Source organism: Carassius carassius, unplaced genomic scaffold (genome assembly GCF_963082965.1).
Source record: "Carassius carassius unplaced genomic scaffold, fCarCar2.1 SCAFFOLD_180, whole genome shotgun sequence".
NCBI classification, from domain to species: domain Eukaryota; kingdom Metazoa; phylum Chordata; class Actinopteri; order Cypriniformes; family Cyprinidae; genus Carassius; species Carassius carassius.
In genome coordinates, this window is record NW_026775138.1 from 1 (window position 1) to 22,500 (window position 22,500).

At 36.0% G+C, this 22,500-nt stretch overlaps 1 protein-coding gene across 1 annotated transcript in view; it reads right to left on the reverse strand.

Moving 5' to 3' along the window:
* Nucleotides 1-38: 38 nt before the first annotated feature.
* LOC132136998 (protein MON2 homolog) overlaps nucleotides 39-22,500 on the reverse strand; it is a gene marked incomplete at its 3' end in the record, with an annotated part of 24,223 nt that continues 1,761 nt past the window's right edge. Inside the window, exons 3-23 of the mRNA XM_059547433.1 lie at nucleotides 21,095-21,300; nucleotides 20,290-20,371; nucleotides 19,218-19,393; nucleotides 19,011-19,052; nucleotides 16,631-16,743; nucleotides 16,259-16,363; nucleotides 14,457-14,558; nucleotides 13,926-13,999; nucleotides 13,736-13,826; nucleotides 13,541-13,642; nucleotides 11,474-11,584; nucleotides 11,207-11,382; nucleotides 10,479-10,641; nucleotides 10,061-10,354; nucleotides 8,089-8,287; nucleotides 7,383-8,014; nucleotides 6,066-6,209; nucleotides 5,326-5,343; nucleotides 589-717; nucleotides 223-413; nucleotides 39-142 (exon numbers count right to left, since the gene is read on the reverse strand). Of these exons, the coding sequence (XP_059403416.1) occupies nucleotides 39-142; nucleotides 223-413; nucleotides 589-717; nucleotides 5,326-5,343; nucleotides 6,066-6,209; nucleotides 7,383-8,014; nucleotides 8,089-8,287; nucleotides 10,061-10,354; nucleotides 10,479-10,641; nucleotides 11,207-11,382; nucleotides 11,474-11,584; nucleotides 13,541-13,642; nucleotides 13,736-13,826; nucleotides 13,926-13,999; nucleotides 14,457-14,558; nucleotides 16,259-16,363; nucleotides 16,631-16,743; nucleotides 19,011-19,052; nucleotides 19,218-19,393; nucleotides 20,290-20,371; nucleotides 21,095-21,300 (3,254 nt within the window). The remainder of the gene's footprint in view (nucleotides 143-222; nucleotides 414-588; nucleotides 718-5,325; nucleotides 5,344-6,065; nucleotides 6,210-7,382; nucleotides 8,015-8,088; nucleotides 8,288-10,060; nucleotides 10,355-10,478; nucleotides 10,642-11,206; nucleotides 11,383-11,473; nucleotides 11,585-13,540; nucleotides 13,643-13,735; nucleotides 13,827-13,925; nucleotides 14,000-14,456; nucleotides 14,559-16,258; nucleotides 16,364-16,630; nucleotides 16,744-19,010; nucleotides 19,053-19,217; nucleotides 19,394-20,289; nucleotides 20,372-21,094; nucleotides 21,301-22,500) is intronic.

Below are 22,500 nucleotides of genomic sequence, written 5' to 3' on the forward strand. Positions count from 1 at the left end.
AAATAGAGTTTATTAAAAACTCCTTTTGGAATTCTAACTTTGGAATTCTATATTCGTTTCAAATTTGTCGGATGAAAGTACCTCGACATCTACAGCTTCGTTCCTCTGGAACTCTTGTATGGACAGATTATCTGGAGGTGTGCTGTGGGATACAAGAGGAAACCAGTAAGAATGGATCGGAGATCACCCATTTCCTTTAATACATCATGATAGTTCGGACACCTTTTGGTAAACAGGAAGTCTTCAAAGGCGTTCGCCAGCTCCGGCCACATCGTGTCAAATTTGCCTGAGGATGCTTGTTGGCGGGCAACAGGGAGTCCAATGGAAAGCACTTTGAGCAGAGAGGAGACAGCCAGTTTCCAGGTGCTCTCAGCAGGACAGGCGTACTTCAGGCCCAGAGGAATCCTCAGAGTCTACATACAGAGAAACAGAGAGGAGGGATTCTGCTCAGTGCGCACAAGCTCCTGCTTTTAAACCCCTACAGATGAGCATGTTGATTCGGCTGACAGTAGGTGACATATGGAGTCTAAAAGAGCTAAAAAAAAATAGTTTTATAAACATTTTAAAAAGATGAATTCTGTTTTGTACCTTGATGATGTTTTGTAGGACTTTCTCGTTGATGACGGCTTTGTGACAGGCCGTTTTATGATACAGATCAACCACCACCTCCAAAGATCGCTCCGCAAACGGCACGTAGTTTAAGGCCACCCACTCCGCCTGGACACAGACAGAAAACAAAATATATATGCATTATTGAACGAACAAACGTCTCCTCCTCGGCCTCAAATACAAATGCCAGAGTATCTGAGAAGGACTGTGAATAATCAACCCACAAACACTAAATCTTATGAAGGTAAATCAGTAGCAAAACTCGAGAGGTTGAAGATCTGATTGTGAGAACTTGTCATATTAATATTTGTATTTGTAAGTTAAAATTTACACTCACAGCTCTGATGTGAAAAGCTGAATCTTTCAATTTGCACACACAGACAATGATCAAAACACCCGTGTTTTGAATTGGAAGTTGTAGATTAATAGATACAAATGTGTAGAATGACATTCACACAAAGAAAATGACATACACACGTTTACGACATATTTACTTTTGCACTTTACTTCAGTTTCGCTGCACAACGTCAAGTCGCCACTTACAACCTCTCAGATCTGGAAGTACAAGTTCAAATCCTAGCGCTCTGACTTTTGCCACTCTTTTTGCGGTATTCTGTTGCAAAACTCACTTGTGCACTTGTATATGCAGATGTGAGAGAGCAGAGCTGGGGGCGGGGCTTTGGTGCGAATGAAGACATTTTATTGGTCGATGCCCAACCAATGAACAACGCCAATTGTTTTCACTGAATATCCTTAGCTTTGACAGGATTTTAAGACACTGCATTCATTTTGCCATTCAGGTATTATCTGGTAGACAAATAATGCAACATATTTTATATGTATATCCCACTGCATATCACTCTACCAGAGTGGCAATATAATGCTGTTTTTATTATTTTTATGTTTTGTAAAAATAATTTTAACTTCTTCATTGGGTTAAATTCCTAATTTTCTTGTCAGTAATGAACCTTTTTAAATGCAACATTATTATTATTATTATTTTATAAAAATCGAGTGTTTAATAATGTCTAAATGTACATTAAACAGCAAAACCTAAAAATAAGCACTTATGACCAGAAATACTGTTTTGAGCAACTAGTAGAGCTAAATACATGTATTTATTAAACATCAACAAGGCCATCTAGTGTTTAAGCAATGGAATTGCATATGAATATTATCTTTCTGGCCACCAAATGCCTCTAATTTAAATTGTGCCTCTTTGCACTGGAATTTAAACCTAAATACTACAGTTATTGTAGTATAAATAATAACCATATTAGAAAATGTTATATTTCATATGGTCATTTATGGACCATAATTATTGCGCATATTATTTAGTACCATGATCTCTTCAAATTAACTAAACAGGACTGAGTTAACATGTAGTACAGTTATTTTATTGGTTACAAGTTACACTTACTTGTTTAGTCACATTTTAACTGCCAGGGAGGAGTATGAGATAACATAATGCTGTTCCATTTTCCAGTATAAAATGCTATTGTAACGCATAGTCATTAGTCAACGTAGTTATCCATGCATAATCAATGCACTTTAAAGGCGCAATATGCAATTTTTCTGCTTTAAAAATAGCAGATATCACTATATCTATGTTATATATATTTTTTTGTTGTGTACTTACATTATCCCGACAGTTTCCACGAACTTTAAAATCCGGAGAAAATTATAGTTTAATTAGAAGACACGGCACGTTTCTTTATTTCCGTTTTGTCGCCCGTCTATGGCGTCATATAAACTTTGACCCCTCTAGTTTATCTAACTTCCTGCGGAACCGCCAAATACAAAGGTGAACAGAAGCAAAGACGAGACGAAGAAGAAAAAGTAGTAGCTAGCCTTGATCGAGACTATTATATTTTATATTTATATTGTTTATATTCGTATTTATACCTCAATAAATAACTTAGTTATGGATCATGATTATGCTTTGCCTGCACGTTCTGTGAAGCGCAAACGTATGGGTGAAATAAATGACCCGATAAGGTTTTGGGACGAAGAAGAAACGAGACACGGTTAAATATTGGAGTTGCATTTCCAAGATAGAGAGAGCTTCGTGACAAGCTGAAACTACAGAGAGATGTTTGCATTCTAATAAACAGGTATGCATCCATTCAGCTAACTATATCTATCCTTATATTTTGTGAAACGATGATGTCTTGTGTAAAACGCAGACAGACTAGCTCTCATGTAGAGTATAATGTAAATCTACATGTGTTCTATATCTAGCTGGATAAAGTAGCTTCAAATGCAGTTCACTATCTTGTTCGATATCATAGTATAAACGTAGCCTAATTATAATTATTAACGAAAGGCAACCGTGTTTTTTTTAAACATATATTACTACTAGCTAGATGGAATATTGATTTGATAGGGGTCTGATAATTCATATATCTCTCCGTTCGAAAATACGTGATTGTCAAAATACTAAGGCCGGTGACACACTGGCTGCGTGGCGTCTCTGTTGCGTGCCAGAAGCGTGGCGGCTGCTGCTGCTGTAGGTGACATAGAGGGAGACCGCCGACAGACCAGGCTCTTGTCTTCATGACAACAATATCTATACTTCATGTTGAACATAAATATAAAGCCTACTGATAAAGGACACCGTCAACAGTATTGACGGCAAAATAGACTTATGTTTGACAGGTGCAATATTTGAAAATCGATAATTATTTATTTATTTTTTAAATTACATTTGTATCTGAATTTATGTCAACCTATAGACTTTCAAACATCAAAATGTCATGAATTAATATGTATTTGTGTACAAAATTACATATAAACATATTTTCCTATTATATTTTGCCTGGAAACGCTTCCAACACGCGCGCGTGTCGCGTGAAAAATAGGCGTCGGTTCTATTTCTAGCATGCACGCGTTTTCCTCATGCAGGCAGTCTGCAAGCTCTAACCTATTAACATGGGAGCCGAATTAAAAACTGACACGCCACGCATCCAGTGTGTCGCCGGCCTCAGTTAAAATGAGTGAGGAATGTGGGGAGCGACAGAGCGCGTGTTCCAATGAACAACAACTCCCATGAGCCTACGCTCTTTCCCGACGTCATCAAAGTACGTCTCATGTTATTATTTTGATTGAGTGACCCCTGGTGGCCAAAAATTCCATACTGCATGTTTAAGTGTTACAAATTACTAGAAATCGCTGCAAATATAATGAAACTGCTGTCTGTCCCAATTAATACATTTCAAGCATATTGACAAAACGTTTAGTTTAGTACTATTGATAGCTCCATGAACCACGTGACCGCGTGGCGGTGAGATCAAAGCATGTTCTGGTACAGCGAGATTACTCTGTAATATGCAGTGGGATATACATATAAAATATGTTGCATTATTTGTCTACTAGATAATACATGAATGGCAAAATGAATTCAGTGTCTTAAAATCCTGTCAAAGCTAAGGATATTCAGTGAAAACAATTGGCGTTGTTCATTGGTTGGGCATCGACCAATAAAATGTCTTCATTCGCACCAAAGCCCCGCCCCCAGCTCTGCTCTCTCACATCTGCATATACAAGTGCACAAGTGAGTTTTGCAACAGAATACCGCAAAAAGAGTGGCAAAAGTCAGAGCGCTAGGATTTGAACTTGTACTTCCAGATCTGAGAGGTTGTAAGTGGCGACTTGACGTTGTGCAGCGAAACTGAAGTAAAGTGCAAAAGTAAATATGTCGTAAACGTGTGTATGTCATTTTCTTTGTGTGAATGTCATTCTACACATTTGTATCTATTAATCTACAACTTCCAATTCAAAACACGGGTGTTTTGATCATTGTCTGTGTGTGCAAATTGAAAGATTCAGTTTTTCACATCAGAGCTGTGAGTGTAAATTTTAACTTACAAATACAAATATTAATATGACAAGTTCTCACAATCAGATCTTCAACCTCTCGAGTTTTGCTACTGATTTACCTTCATAAAATCTCCACATCAGCTCTTAGTTCAAACCAAAGAAATTACAAAATTGTATTCAAAATGAGATGCAGGACCTGGCTTAAATGCAGCAGATGCCTGGAAAAACAATCCCTATAGATTTCCACTTTTACGTGAGTAACATCTGCTTCAAATTTCAATAACAAGTTCCACATTACTCTGACACGGACCATAATATTAGATGAAAAGCAGCGACTACAGGCCAAGCACAAGACTGATGCACACAAGGGCGAGTAGATTTAATCAGCCCTGATGCTAATTTGAGCAAAACTATTTCAAAGGCTTTAGATTCAGCATCATTTAAACGTAAAGTGGCACCATGTAAAAATTTTGGTAATATAAAAATGCACAGTATACATACTACATACTGTAAGCAAGAGTAGTATGCTATTCAGAAACATAGTCTTTGTTTATTGACCATACAATTCAAAAGTTTAAAAGTATACCAAAAAGTAACTGTTGGTGGCATTAGAGAGTTTGAGTGTATCAAATTTTAAAACCTTTTGCCACACAGTTCTAAGAAACGCCATAAAATAATTAATTTGTCAAAGTTCATTTTGGCAGTTGTTAGAATTAATGAACAAATGTGGCTGATGGAAATGAATGGAGAAAAACAAATGTTATAACAGTATGAAGAGTGGAGTTTGTCTTATAGAGCCGTTAAATGGAGCAGAAATTAGCTGAAGAGAAAGCGAGGCAGAAAGCAAACGAGAGATAGAGATATAGATGAAGACAGCGGGAGGGAGGAAGAACTCACCGGTGCAAACAGTTGGATCTAAAGTGGATCCATATGAAGTACAAAAACAGAACAAGAGAAGAGCAGACAAATGTTTACTACCACTACTGATCACAACCGCACAATACACTAATGACACTACTTTAAAACGATGAAAACAACAAAGACAAACAAACGTTTGCTTTGAAAGTCATGTTTAAACATACTTCGCACCGAACCTAAAGGATGGGTTAGCACTTCAATATTTAACGTTTCTACCGGTTTATAATTATAACTTGTAAACTGATCCACATCTTTATCCAACTTTGACAAACTTGATCCAAACTTTAAATGAATGATCAAATTTTAAAAGTAACCACATGGTCCAAAGTACTCAAACATGACTAATAGAGGCAAATTGCAACTGAAAGAACATAAAAACAACATGCAAAGAAAACTAAATCAAGCATTTTCTAAACAAAGCCACTGAAACTATCCATTTTCCCAAATGGTCTTAGAACCACATAAAAACTGAGGGGAAAAAAGGCAACTGTAAACACAGTAAAAGAGCATAGACTTCAAAAAAGCAGAAAATAGATCATAACATTTGGAAACGGACACCGAAATAAATGTTTCATGATACTGGTGATGATGATGATGATGATAAGTGTATGTATGGTGAGACATAAAACAACAATGATCAAGACAGATGCAAATCCAACATCTTGAAAACAGATGAAAAAGTGAAGATCATGTGAGGTGGAAACAGGACAGAGACTCACCTGGTTGTATTTAGCATTGGCCACATGTTTGGTCTCCATCTTTCCATACTGAGGAGGTTTACAGGAGAACTCCACAAACAGCAGAAGCTGCTCAAAGATGGCGGGATACATCACCTGGAGATTCTCAGAGCCCACGCAAATTGCCTAGAACAATGACATACAATCTCATTCAAACATCCAAAAAGATGAAGAGTCTACAAAGAATGTGTAATCAATCAAAAAAATCGATTTTCAAGGTTGTTTTGGTGTAGACTCAAGTCTACTTGTCATCAGAAATTGGTTTGTTTGACTGGTTGTAAATACTAAAGAAAAGGACTAAATGGTTGATTAGTGTGGTACTCGCATTGATAATGCAAATATTCCAGCAAATGGGGAAACCACACAAGTGTGAAACAACCAAAAACACTGCAACCAAAAACAAACTCTCGACGGTCCACTTAAAAACATAACACTTCATTAAAGGAATTGTCTACCTAAAAATGAAAATTAGCCCACATTTTTCCTCACCCTCAAAGCATCCTAGGTGTATATAACTTTCTTCTTTCAGGTGAATCGAATTGGAGTTATATTAAAAATGGTCCTGGCTCTTGCAAGCGTTAGACTGGGAGAAGGTGTGAGTTTTTGTTCAACAGTCCAAAAGAAGTCAAATAAAGCACGCACATCCGTAATAAAACGTGATCACACAGCTCTGGGGGGTGAATAAACGCCACCTGAAGTGAATTTATGCATTTTTAAAGACAGATATTTATATTTAAAATGATATATACACAGTTTTTTCACTTCTGTTATCTGTCGTAGGCAGATGATGAAGGACGTAGGCCAGTGATTAGTGACGAACACAGAAGCGCGACGGAGAGAGAACAGAACAAAATGCCAGTCACAAATTAGCACAAAATGAGGATTTGTTAAGAAAAATGTCTGAGGATTTCGATTTAAACCAAAAGGAGACTGGTTTTCCTTTGGTAAAGTAAGGAAACTTTGCCTCCTGTAAACAAACGCTGGTTTTCGCGAGACTCACGGCGGTTAGCGGAAGTTACACAAAACTGTTTATATAGTTTTAAACATGGATATTTTTTGCTTTCGATTGATAAGGAGTCGTGCGATTTGTGTTTTAAGATGAATGGATGTGCTTTATTTGACTACTTTTGGAATGTTGAACAAAAACACCCGCCCAAACTATTATAAAGCTTGAAAGAGTCAAGACAATTTTTAATATAACTCCTATTGGATTCGTATGAAAGAAGTCATAAGATGCCTTGATGGTGAGTAGAACATGGACATATTTTCATCTTTAACCAAATTCTGAAGGTGTTCTACCTTCTGCAGGACGTCAAGGGCAGTAAGGACTGCTTCTTGCAGGCTTGTGAGCACTGCTTCCGTGTAGGAGGGCAAGATGAAAGGCGAGGTGTCTGAGCTTATAGGGACCGACACGGCTCCATACAGAATCACCCCCAGCTTCTTGAGATCTTCCATGCTGAACCCTCCTGCGATGTGCTGGTACAGTGCTGGGAAAATCTGTATGAGCGCCGTCAGGAAAGGCTGACTGGGTACGAACACTAGTTTATCTGCTCCACCACTAGGGGGTCGAGTGCACTCGGTTCCTATCCGGTACCAAGTGTTCCACGCTGACCACCAGAGGGCCGAGTCGTCCAGCTCCTCTCCGGGTGGTGGAAGTGAAGCTTGGGCACCGTAGCGCTGGGCTAGCCGCTCTGCAAGGGAATCGGATCGGACTAGAGGTCTTCCAGGCACAGAAACTTGCAGAGACTCCATTAGGACAGGAGAAACATCCATTGCGAGAGCGTCGAGTTTATCCGTGTCTTTAATGGGTGTGACTAGCTGGAGGATCTCCTGGAAGCTCTTGAGGGCGGCGAGGGAAACTTCATTGTTCTTACTGAGTGCAGCAGACTGGATATGGTCCAACAGAACTTCCCAAGCCTTGAAAAAGTCCCCTGTAAGCAAGAACTTGACTTTTAGAACCAAATTCTGAGATACATCTTGGAGAACAACATGTGTCAATGCCTACCCAGCTGCTGAAGCAGGTATCTCCTGGTGTTGAAGATCCGAGCTACGCCCGCAAGCGTCAGAACCCATGTTTCTGCCCACTGTTTCTCTGCTGTGTCGCGTGAGTGATGGATGAGGATGTTTCCACCTCCAGATTCAATCTTTTCCTTGTCGGCTGTGGAGGAGGACTTCCTTACACAGTTCAGCAGATGAAAGAGAACCTGCGGTGCAATGAAGTTTGATTATTATCAACAGTAACAAAGGAATTTTAACTAGAACTGGGTTTAATTTGGTTCCTGGTTGAGTCTGAACAAACAAATCAGTTTTAACTAGAAATTGATTTAATTTGGTCTCCGGTCAAGTATGATTCTGGAAAGCAATTTTAACTAGAACTGGATTTAACTTGATCCCCAGTCAAGACTGATCCAGTAAATAAATTTTAACAAGAGCTTCGTTTAATTTGATCCCCGGTCAAGTCTGATTCAGCAAAACCATTTTAACTATAACTGGATTTAATTTGGTCCCTGGTCAAGTCTGATTCAGCAAAGCCATTTTAACTAGAACTGGATTTAATTTGGTCCCTGGTCAAGTCTGATTCAGCAAAGCCATTTTAACTAGAACTGAATTTAATTTGATCCCCGGTCAAGTCTGATTCAGCAAAGCCATTTTAACTAGAACTGGATTTAATTTGGTCCCTGGTCAAGTCTGACCCAACATAGCAATTTAAACTGTAAAGTAGATTTCATTTGGTCCCCAGTTAAGACTAATCCAACAAAGCAATTTTAACTAGAACTGAATTTAATTTGATCCCCGGTCAAGTCTGATTGAGGAAAACAATTTTAACTAGAAGTGGATTTAATTTGGTTCCTGGTCAAGTCTGACCCAACATAGCAATTTAAACTGTAAAGTAGATTTCATTTGGTCCCCAGTTAAGACTAATCCAACAAAGCAATTTTAACTAGAACTGAATTTAATTTGGTCCCTGGTCAAGTCTGTTCTAGTAAAGCAATTTTAACTAACTAGAACTAAATTTAATTTGGTCCCTGGTCAAGTCTGATCTAATAAAGCAATTTTAACTAGAACTGAATTTAATTTGGTCCCTGGTCAAGTCTGTTGTAGTAAAGCAATTTTAACTAACTAGAACTGAATTTAATTTGGTCCCTGGTCAAGTCTGATCTAATAAAGCAATTTTAACTAGAACTGAATTTAATTTGGTCCCTGGTCACATCTGTTCTAGTAAAGCAATTTTAACTAACTAGAACTTGATTTAATTTGGTCCCTGGTCAAGTCTGATCTAATAAAGCAATTTTAACTAGAACTGAATTTAATTTGGTCCCTGGTCAAGTCTGTTCTAGTAAAGCAATAGTAACTAAATAGAACTGGATTTAATTTGGTCCCTGGTCAAGTCTGATCTAATAAAGCAATTTTAACTAGAACTGAATTTAATTTGGTCCCTGGTCAAGTCTGTTCTAGTAAAGCAATTTTAACTAACTAGAACTGGATTTAATTTGGTCCCTGGTCAAGTCTGACCCAACAAAGCAATTTAAACAGTAAAGTAGATTTCATTTGGTCCCCAGTTAAGACTAATCCAACAAAGCAATTTTAACTAGAACTGAATTTAATTTGGTCCCTGGTCAAGTCTGATCTAATAAAGCAATTTTAACTAGAACTGAATTTAATTTGGTCCCTGGTCAAGTCTGATCTAATAAAGTAATTTTAACTAGAACTGGATTTAATTTGGTCCCTGGTCAAGTCTGACCCAACAAAGCTATTTTAACTGGAAGTAGATTTAATTTGGTCCCCATTCAAGTCTGATCTAATTAAGTAATTTTAACTAGAACTGGATTTAATTTGGTCCCTGGTCAAGTCTGACCCAACAAAGCATTTTTAACTGGAAGTAGATTTAATTTGGTCCCCAGTCAAGACTAATCCAACAAAGCAATTTTAACTAGAACTGGATTTAATTTGGTCCCCAGTAAAGTCTGATCTAGTACCTTCCAAACCACGATGTTCCAGGTCGGTGGTTGCAGCAGTGTTCCGTGAGCAGCAATGGTGGAGAACATTGTCTGGCCGGCGCTTTTCCTCACAGCCGGCCGTGGGTCCACACACAACTCACCCAGCTTGGCATACAGGCACAACCACAGGCAGTCGAAGGGTGGCGCAGGGTGGAAGGGTCGGTTCAGAGGTTCACCTTTTTCTTGGGCCTGTTTCAAGAGAACCGCTTCCTCCCTCTCCAGCTCCTCTGTAATTGCTTCTCCCCTTTGGAAGAAGTAGTCTGAGATGTTCCACTGCAGGGAAAGATGACGACTGTCGGTCATCCACTCAGTCAACTAAACTATCCCAAATGAACACTTAACACCTTCAAGGTAAGGCTAAAGAATCTTTAAAAGCAACCCTAGCAGTACTCCTTACCAGCAAGCCAATAGACGTCAGGCTGATGTTTAGCTCCTGGTTCTGGAGCCCAAAGCTGCCGGCTACATCCACCACAATTTGTAGGCACATGCAAGGCATTGTGGGTAGGAAGTCAGTCACCACCAACTGCAGGCACTGGAAGGCTGTTCGTATGAGGGATTCACTATGGAACAAAAGGTATATTACAAATATGACACTACATGATCCACACTTCAGATCTAAATCGTGAAGACTTCATTGATCAACCAGCCTCATAAGATGAGCCATGCAGGTTGACTAAGCCTTAAAGGGATAGTTCGCCCCAAAATGAAATTTTTGTCATTAACTACTCACCCCTTGTATCGTTCCAAACCCATAAGACCTTCCTTTATCTTTTTAGAGAGATTTTAGAGAGTATCCCAGAACTTTCCCAGAAGTGTAAACAACGCTGATTACGATAATGCGCGCGCTTTTGTACTTGGGAACATTTCAGCTGCGTTGCTTTCTATGGGAGGGTCAGAGAGCTCTTGGATTTCATCAAAAATATCTTAATTTTTGTTCCGAAGATAAACAAGGTGTCTTATGGGTTGGGAACGACATGAGGATGAGTAGTTAATGACAGAATTTTCATTTTGGGGTGAACTAACCCTTTAAACCAACTCTACTTTGCATAACCCAACCTGGACCAGTATGGAAATTCTTGCTTGTCTAAGATGGTCTTTTCTGCAAGGTGAGGCTGTGTCTCTCACCCCTGGTCATTGCGGATCGCTCCAATGACCCCCAGCACCAGAGGCCATCCTGGTCCAAGACTGTCTCCCTGGTTCTGTAGGATCTGTAGGACACACTCCAGCTGTTTCTGTCGGATATCGGCATGAAGGACGTTGGAGAGCTCCTTCAGAGGGTTCAGAAGCAACAGCTGCAACCTCTGAGGAGAATAGGGAATTGGTTAAAGATGTTGTCCAATCAATAACCAATCAAAGTAGCACTGATTTCCGATCATCCAGATTCAGTTCTACCTGGTTCTTGGACAGCGGGGGCTCGTGTTTGAAGGAAAGTCCAGCTTTGATCAGCGAGGTGATGGCCTCTGCACCCCACTCCCTCATTCGAGCGTTAGGATGCTGACAGACCTGATGAGATAATTGCACAATAGGCTTCATGTTCTTTTTCAATACTTCTATATTTTCTTTTGATTTTGTGGTGAAATATGACACATTCTTGAACGACTTGATCGATGAAATCAGAAACACAAAGACAAATCAAATATTGCAAAAAGATGGTGAAGACACACGAATGGACAAAATAACATCAACAACAAAAAAAGAGCAAAGCAATAATTTTTATTGCTCATAAAAATAAATCATTATACAAATAAAGCAGCCAAATTACATGAAATATAAACAGACTTATTTGAAAAACATTCTTAAATTATATAAATTTTTTTTAGATCAGTAAGTAAGGATTTTAATTGTGTAGATCACAGATTAGTGTGTTTTATGAATGTAAAAGTGAATGTTTAGTGGTAAAGCAGATGATTAAATAATCTCAAAATAACGTGGCCATCACAGTCAGAAAGGTCCTTTCACATTATTCGCATTAAACTAGTCGACTAAAAATAGACAACTAAACCTGACCCTAAAACCCAACTATTTAAACTTAGACTCCAAGCTGTACAACACACAGCTGAAGATATCAAATAACATTCAGGGACTATTTTACTTCTGAAATAGCCGTTCTGTGATCTGCTTTTCACGCAGAGGTCAAAGTAGCACTTGTGTTGAAGCCCTGATGGGAGTCATGTGAAAGAAACTTAAGTGTGACAGTCAAGATCAGCTTGAAACAAACATTATCTGATTAGCACAACAACAGGAGGTGGATTCATTCCTGAAAACAATGAACTTGAAAATAGAGAGATTTGATAAAGGCTGGTGAACGACAGATCGATTCAAAAAGAAGAGTCACTCTTTAGAGAGAAGGATTTTCTGAAAAAGAAAGTTCAGCACTTACCTTCTACAAAACAGACATGTAGCAAAAGACAGAGGAGGAAAAAGAGATGGAATAAGACAACATAAGGACATGAACTGTGCTTTAGCATCTATACAACTACAGAAGAAGTGAGAGTACAGCAGACAAGGACAGCAAGTAAAGACCAGAAAGATCAGAGCAGTCCGCCAAGTACTAGCCCAACAGGTATTAGTAATATTTGTTTTAGCAATATAACTAATGATTATAGATTAATGCTAAACTGTGTAAAATATAAATAAAACCAATGGACAAGCCTATTTTTATAATAAATATGTAATAAATAAATAAATAAATGTGTGCTGTAAAATAAACATTTTCGTTTACATAATATAATATACTGTTTATTTATATTTATATAAATACACACACATACAGTATATATTTTAAAAAATATGTACGTGTATATACATCTATATATTTTGTTTTACATTATAAATATATTTATTATATAAACAACATATTTTTTAAATATGTACATTATTTATATTTATATATATATATATATATATATATATATATATATATACACACACACATACATATATATATATATACATATAAGAAATATACACAGCACACACTCATACATTATGTAAACAAAAACTGATTTTGGAGGCGATTAATAGCAATTTATCATTTGAAAGCACTTATACATATAAATAATACATATAAATAAAATGAGTTATATATCCATAATTAATAAATGTACATAAATCATACATCTCTGATAAATAAATATAAATTATAAATAAAACAAGCGAACAAAGAAGTTTTCAAAATGAGTATATATATATATATATATATATATATATAAGTATACTAACAGTATAAAACAATATATATAAATACATACACAGTAAATAAAAAAATAAATAACAAATGCATTGTAAAATATAAATACAAAAACTAAGATGACTTCAAATCTAAACAGTACAAATATGAAGAAATAAATATAAATAAAAAATACTAAAGCCTTCAAGACTAATAGTTTAAACAAACACATAAATTTGCTTCAAAAGCAGAAAGTGTGTTATAGGTGTGGATTTGTCCCCTGGACTCACCTCCAGTAAATGAGCCGTCAGCGGCCTCCAGAGAATCTCAATCCGGTCCATATTAACCAGTCCAGTCTCTAACAGCTTGGCCACCGCAAACAGAGATGGCTCCTAACCACAGAGATATGAGAAATAGACAGATGAGAGCTGAATGGTTATGTTCTGATTAAATGAATCTGTAATTAGCTTTAGCTCTTAACGCACCTTGTTGTTTCCATAAGCCATTTCCATGGCCTCCATGGATAACGAGCACAGAGCGTTTATCAGGTGATGCAGAGAGACATCGTCCAGGTATCTACAATCACACACACAGCAGCACTCTTTAAAACTGAACTGATACTGAGTGAATCAAATCAACTGAATTATTTCTATTCTGATGTTGTCGGATTCTTACTGTGAGCTTTCAAAGAGTCTGGACAGGATGTTTGATATGACGGGTAAATCGGTCATCACCGCTGTGGTCAAAACCTGCGACAGGAAATAAAAAATAAACACCATTATAAAATCATAAACACTCTTCTCTAGCTTGCTTCCTAGTCTTTGTATACAGTATTACGAATATTGCTTTTGTAAGTCACTTTGGATAAAAAAAAAGTCTCCTAAATACATAAATGTAAACATTTATGGGGAGTCCTAGTAGGTTGCATATCTATACCACATTTTTGGCAACAACAGACTTGTTCAAAGTCACCTTAAAAAAGATTGTAGCATTAGCGATCAATATCTCTAGGTAAAAAGTGTTTCCTACTAGACAAAAAAAAAAGGTGACTTGGAAATCATATATGATCCCTAAAAATAACACAGTCACTTATTACATCCCTCAGATAAACCCTGTTGTCTTGCAGATTGCCCATGGTGCACATAAACGCTGCTGTGTCAAAAAGTGCCTTTGATGCTCAGAATGTGTTCTAGGTAGGCAGCTCACTAGGTTTTGAACAGGTTTTACCGTGCTGGGACCCTCCACAGCTCGCCCGGGTTTCAGAACTCCACCGACGGACGGTTTCAGACCCAGAATCCACACCAGATGCTTGTAGAGAAGAAGAGATCGAAACGCGTGAATGCCAAATACAATCAGACTTAAAAGAAGAAAAAAATTAACCTCTCATTCTTTATTCTTTAATAAATAAATATATTATTATTACGCTGTATCAAATGTAAATATATATTTATATTGTAATAATGTATTTATAATAATATTTTTACAGAGCAATAGTTAAACTACAATACTAATCTTTATTTCTATCTTTCAAACATTTAATCATATATGATGTTAGATTGATTTGTAAAACTTATTGTATGTGACGGTTTATATATTATATTAATACGTCAAATTTATTGTTATTTATGTTAGATTTATTAGCAAAATGTTTTGTAAATTATTGTTTATATATTACATTGCATCTTTGTAAAATGTATAGTGTTTTATAGTATTATAATCGAATATAGTATTTTACAGTTTAAATACTTATATATACATACATTACTTGGAAAGTGTATTGTTTTTACTGTTAATATATTTTATTTGCAAAACGCGTTACCGTTAAGATTTTACATTTATTTGTAAAATTTACAGCCCGACCGATATTATCATTTTGCCGATATTATCGGCCGATATGAGCCTGTCGGCAATATATCGGTATCAGCAAATATTTTTCAAATATCAGCCGATATATATATAATATAATATATATAATATGTAATGCAGATAAAATGCTTGGAATGGTGCAGTTGCTTAGTTTGACCAGCAGAGTGCACTCCATTGTTTGCTACTGCTGACCTGGATGAAACACTTTAAATATTAAGTCTATGGAAACCACTGAAACTTTGAATGGCCATATTGCAATAACGGCGCATAACGTTAAATTCAAAGGGCATTAAAGTGTGCAAGACATGAATTTATATTGTATTTAATTACCAAGGTATATTGTCAGACTTCACACTTGTGTAGCATGTGTCGTCTGTGTGTGAAGACAAACGAGCGCAGATCCATTTGGTCTTATTTTTTACTGGCTGTTCTCTTGTCTCTTTAATCAAGTTTAAACTTTCTAAGTTAATCTAGTAGTATTTGCTGTGGTATCAAAGAAGTACTTCGCTTTAAGTAATAAATGGAAAGCATTGAAATATTTTTCTTTTCTAGCTGATCCAAAAAATGATCCAATCCGTGGGTCAAAACTGTAATGTGATCCGAAACGTGAATTGTGATCCATTGAACATGTATAATATACACAAATAATATCGGCCAATTAATTAATATCAGCCTTTTCCCCCCTTATATCGGTATCGGCCCTAAAAAACCCATATCGGTCGAGCTCTAGTAAAATTTACTGTATATCTATATATTTATATATTTATTTATACACTCGATATCACTGTTAAAACAAGAAAAAGCATTATTATATATTATATTAAAATAGTATTATTATGTATTATATTTATTTATAAAATGTATTATATGTAAATGATTATAATGAAATGTTGTTGTCATATAAGATTAGATTGTATTAGATTGCCAATTACAGTCAGGCATGTCATCAGCAAAATTATAAAATATGCATAAAAGGCCTGGAATAAAATCACACCCCTACAGAGTAAACAAACACATATTTCCTTATCATGCATGTTTTCTGGATTCTGATCAGTCAATACTGGTAAAACCGGGTCCAGAACAAGATCAGATAAAGACAGATAAAGTGTGCATGTTTTGGTGATTGAAGCATGTTCCTGTACCTGTAGTGTGGCTAAAACCAGCTGCCATGAGGTTCCCAGATAAGCACCGTGACAATGAGCCAGATTCAGCAGCGTCCGCATGCACTGAATGTTCTTCGCTGTCAGCTGATTCACAGATTGAGAGAAAGAAAAGCCCTTGTAATTAACCTGGAACAATGTTCAGCTGCACTTGAACATGATTCAGAAATGAAGTCAACAACTTAAGATTAGCTTGAGTTACTCTGTAATCATAATTAGCTGTCTGTTTCCCTTTATTAGACTAAAACGCTTGTCGTCTGAAGTGCTGTTGCTCTATGCCATAATTAGCATCATATAAAAGCAACATAAATCTATGATATGTTTTCAATAGCAAGGTAAACGTGTGTGATTTACCACGACGGTGCCCTGCGGCTGTGCGGTGAGCGGCTGACCCACTGCTACCACCTGCTGGTGAGATTCACTGGACGGACTGACCATCTGCACACTCTGACCCTGGATAGAGTACACTACACACACAAACACACACATTAAACTACATACACTTACACACACAAAGGTCCTTGTGGCCAGTGATGCACCGAAATAAATTTACTGAATGATGAAATATAAGTTTCCATTTCCAGGGTTCCGACCCATTTTGCATTTCAAAATTCCATACTTTTCCAGTCTCAAATTTCCAATAGATGTTCATACAATATTTAGCACAAATGGTCCATAGAGCATTTGGTATATAGTTCAGTCATTTGTAAATATTTGGTATTTTCTCTGGGTTTCTTCATTGATCTTGATTTGAGTCCCCCTAATATAAAGCCCTTAGGTCTCTTTAATGCATACTTTTAAGAGGCCAAGACCCAACAGTGTGAAATGGGTTGATGGCACGATAGGCGTGCATTATCCTATATGCTAAATTTAATGGTTTCTTTTGCACAAATAAAAGTCTGTATTTTTAACTTTTTTTTAAAGGCTCTTGAGGCTATGTAATACGGTGCTAAGAATATTGTGGAAAGAAACCCAAAATGCTTATAACCTGCTTTTTGAATATTAAAAAGTACATATTTGACAATCACTAAAGAATCACAAAACAGCTGCCATGAAATCTCCCTGCTTGTACAATAAATGTATTTGTATTTAATTAATAATTTTCTATTACAAAACTACATTTTCCCATACTTTTCCAGACCTGAAAAATACATAAAATTCCATACTTTTCTGAAACCCTGATTTAGACGATAACCAGACTTAAAATAAAGTTTATTTAAAAAAAACCTTGCATTAAAAAAACACTAATTTGATTATGCTTACTTCTAAAATATAAGAACTTTCCACAATTTAGTTCTTTAATTTATTTATTTTTACGTAATATGAATGAAGATTTGTCCACTTGTGTATATCTATCAACTTTAAAGCAATCTGCATTAATTTACAATCTGTGGGAAAATATGTTTAAATACTCTGATAATGTCAAAGAACTTTACAAAAAAACATAAATATAAATGTATTAATTTATTTTCTGCTGCTATTTTGGATAGAGTAAAACACCCACAGATGCAGATATACTTGCATCTTCTTCTATCACTGGCCATAATTTTAACCTTGTAATCAGGAAAAAAATAATGTGAAATACATGTGAAAATGATCCGAGGATTGAACAAATAGTTAATCTGGTTCAGAAGCAGATTGAAGTTGTGTCTTTGTGGCAGTTTTTCTGCTGATTAACAGGAGAATACAAGACTTCATCACTTTAGAAATGGTTGTCAAAAGCAAAAATTCATAAAGTGTGACATTCTCGAGCAAAACAAGCACTAGTTCTGGAATCGGCAGCCCAAAATCAGTTAGAAACAAGTATTAGATTTAATTTGGCTTATATTATGCAGGGCAATGATTTCAATTTATTAAAAATATTTCGTAACACTCAAAAACTTGAGTTCCATGTAAGAATTGAATTGCAAGTGTTCTTTAACGATCCTCCTGGAAACAAAGATGCTGTTGCGCCAAAGCCCCTCACGAAAGAAGAAAGCTGCCGTGTTTATCATTATTAGTGAGTGTGTGAGAGAGACTCGTGCAGAAATCAACTCAAAGGAGTGCAACAGTTAGGTTTCCATGATTGCACGACCAAAATGTTTCAACATGATTGTAATGTGTTTTTATACAATAGTAGTAGTTAAAATTAAGTGACTTACATTAAGACACAGTATTGACTGCTTTTGCTCAATTTTGCTGATGAAAACCGTTCCAATCAAAGCCACAGCAGAACCGTTGTTGCGCGGCAGTGTCTCGTCACAGAATAAATCCACATTTCTGAACGAATCGAGTGAGTCAATGATTCAGTTACTCATTCATGAAGACAGTAGTCACTTGTGTCGTTTCTGAATGAATCAGCCGTTTGAACAAATCTGTTAAATGATGGACTGAATGACATCTGTTTTGTTATATACAGCAACTCCTCGCAGTTAATTGTTATTTCTACCTCTTTTATAGTCACAAAGCATTTTATTTTGAGAGTTGCTTAAGTGAGAGAACATGTAGCTTTGTCCAGATTGGGGGAATAGTAATGTTAAATCATTTTAAATAATTTTTGCATTAAAAAAAGTATAGATTTTTGTGTGCATATGCCGTCAATTATAGTATTTAGAAATCGGTATTGGCAGTTCACACTTACAAAAATAAAAAAACATTAAAATAAAAATCACAATCGGCCAAGAAAATTGCAATCGGTGCATCTCTCGCAGGTAGACTACAAATAATGTTTAGTGAAGTTTTGTTCATACATCACCTGAAATACATAAACTAAAAGATCTCTGTTCATCATAACGATCTAAAAATGAGAAATTGATATTGTTAATCCAGAACTAGCAGCTGCACCATTAGAGAAGTGCTCAATGATTTTACCCCTTCAAGACTGTTTTTTCTTGAAGTGCTAAAACCACTGGTTGTTTATCTACTTATTTGAGGTGAACGTCAGCATGCAGCGCTCTCGTACCTTTATTGGAGAGGTTGGCAGTGCTCAGGATGGTGAGGGCGTAGTGAGGAGGGAGAGACGCTTTACAGATGGCCGTGATAAAAGCGTCACGCGGCGTCACCAAACCCAGACGACCGCACAGAGACGCCATGGACAGCTCCGCTTTCAGGATGTTTTCTGTGGCCGACTCGTCCGTACTGACACACACCCGGAACACGGCAAATATCCTCAGTACAGTCAGTCTGGCATGATTTATATAAGCTTACTATATTCATTTTGAACCTGGACCACAAAACTAGTCAGAAGGGTCAATATTTAGAATTTGAGATTTATACATTAATTTAAAAATGGTTGTCAAAAGCAAAAATGTTACAAAATGCAAAAAGTGTGACATGCTCGAGCAGCCCAAAATCAGTAAGAAACAAGTGTTCGGTTTCATTTGGCAAATATGATGCAGGGCAATGATATCAATGATAATCAAATATATTTCATAACACTCAAAAACATGAGTTCCATGGAAGAATTAAATTGCACATTTAAATAAACAAAAAAAAAAAATCAAATATTGACAGAATTTATAGTTTTTAGATTTATACTTATCTGATACATATAGATTTATAGATGTATATAGATAACTCATCATCTGAAAGCTGAATAACGCTTTCCATTGGTGTATGGTTTGTTATGATCAGACAATATTTGGCTGAGATACAACTATTTGAAAATCTGGAATCTGAGGGTGCAAAAAAGAAAGAAAATCTAAGTATTGAGGAAATCATCTTTAAAGTTGTCCAAATGAAGTTCTTAGCAATGCATATTACTAATCGAAAATTAAGTTTTGATATATTTACGGTAGGAAATTAAAAAAATATCTTCATGTGACATGATATTTACTTATCTTAATGATTTTTGGCATAAAAGAAAATCAATAATTTTGTCCCATACAATGTTTTGTAGGCTACTCGTGCGACTTGTGACTGGTTTTGTGCTCCAGGGTCACAACTGTAATCCAAGTATAAAGCTTTAGCTATTACAATAACAGTTAGGATATTAATTTTAGCATAAAGTGATATATTAAGAAAGCGTCCCGCACCTGGCGTCCAGCAGGAGTGAAAGGGCCGCCAACAGGCCGCACCAGCAGGCGTTCACCATCTCCTCCCAAACCTCATGAGCCACTGCAAAACACATACGGCATCACTACTGGGACAAAACACTGCCCTATACACATCATCACAGAGTCTGACATTCATAACGAGCTGATTAGGGGCGTGTGGTTTATAGTGCGTTATATCATACATAATTCAGTATCTGACCGTCTCCTGCTATTCAGCTCAGATTCAGTTATCACATTTACGAACTTGTAAAATAGTTATATTACTGTTTCATTGTCAATTTCCCTATAAATCATGTTGCACAATTTCCACTCTCTGAATTACAGAACTTAATACAGCTCAGGTATAAAATACACCACCTGTACACATTTCCTGCTATGTGCATCATTCAAATTAATACATTTTTCACATTTTATATTTATAATGTACTTGGTCATACTTTCGTTTAAAGGGTTCATGATATTAATTAATATTAACACATTCATATGGATATTAATAGCGTGTTAGTAAGCGTTTGAAATTAATATTAACTGATAATATTGAGTATTTTTCATTGTTAATTCATGTTAACTAATGGAACCTCATTGTGAAGTGTTACCATTACACAATGTTTATTACATATAATAACAGGTTATATAAAGTCTCAATACACTGGTTTCGCAGGCATCACAGCCGGAGTGCATGGTCTCATTATTAAAGAGATGCTCTCCAAATATACTTCAGGTTAAGAGATTCAAAGAGCTCTGAGCGCACACAAACAAACACATGATGTCCATATGAACTCACTGGGATCCTGAGGGCAGCGGTCTCTCTGTGGAGGACTAGCAGGCTCCGCCTCCTCCCTCATAGCAGCTTCCTGTTCCTGTTTGGAGATCTCTCTCTCGATCATAGACGTGATTCCCCTCACCAGATCCAACAGGGCGCTGAAGGCCACAGACATGGCGTAACCTTCAGGGATGGAGGGCGGCTCCACCTTATCCAGCATCTCCAGACTGAGAGGAAACACACGTTAGACCGACTAGGGATGTGCGCTTAAACAGAATGTGTAACCAACTAGTCAACTAGTCTATTTAATTTAATCTTAGAATCAAACAGTCAAATCCCATGCTGAATGCTGCTGAAAAACAGATCACATTCATGCAATGTGCTTTTCTTGCATTATGATCATTGTGCATTCACTTCATCAATGTTAACCAATATAGACATATTAATAAAATCTAAAGCATCTATACACATTACAGGCTGCAAAATGACACCGAAATATAAAGCAAAACAAATTGATGTATGTCAACTAGATGATGTATTCATTAAAATGCAACATTAACATTGCAGTAACTTCACTGTAGACAAAAAAAAAGCAAGAAAAAATAATAATGTAAATGCCTAGTATGCTAGTATGTTGACTTTTTTGAAAATAATGTATTCTTTTTTTTAAATATAACTTTAACAAGACAATGATCTAAATATAGCCTTTGTAAAAATATTATGCAAAATATAAATGTGCAATATATATATATATATGTATATATATATATATATATATATATATATATATATATATATATATATATATATATATATATATATATATATATACACACACATATATATGTGACTAGTATGTTAACTAGGCTTTTTCAAAACAATGTATTATTTTTCAAATGCAGCATTAAAATCAAAGTCAAATATAAAAATATAAAGCAAAATCTAATTATGCAAAAAATAAAAATGCAAATGAATAGTGTGTGGCGACCAGATTTTTCCAAAATAATATATTCATTTTTTAAATGCAAAATTATCATGAGAGTAGTTTGAACATAGCCTTTGAAAAAATATATTGCAAAACATAAATGTACAAACAATATATATTTTTTAACACACACACACACACACACACACACACATATATATACAGGCCCTTCTCAAAAAATTAGCATATTGTGATTAAGTTCATTATTTTCCATATTGTGATGATAAAAATTTAATTTTCATATATTTTAGATTCATTGCACACCAACTGAAATATTTCAGGTCTTTTATTGTTTTAATACTGATGATTTTGGCATACAGCTCATGAAAACCCAAAATTCCTATCTCAAAAAATTAGCATATCATGAAAAGGTTCTCTAAACGAGCTATTAACCTAATCATCTGAATCAACTAATTAACTCTAAACACCTGCAAAAGATTCC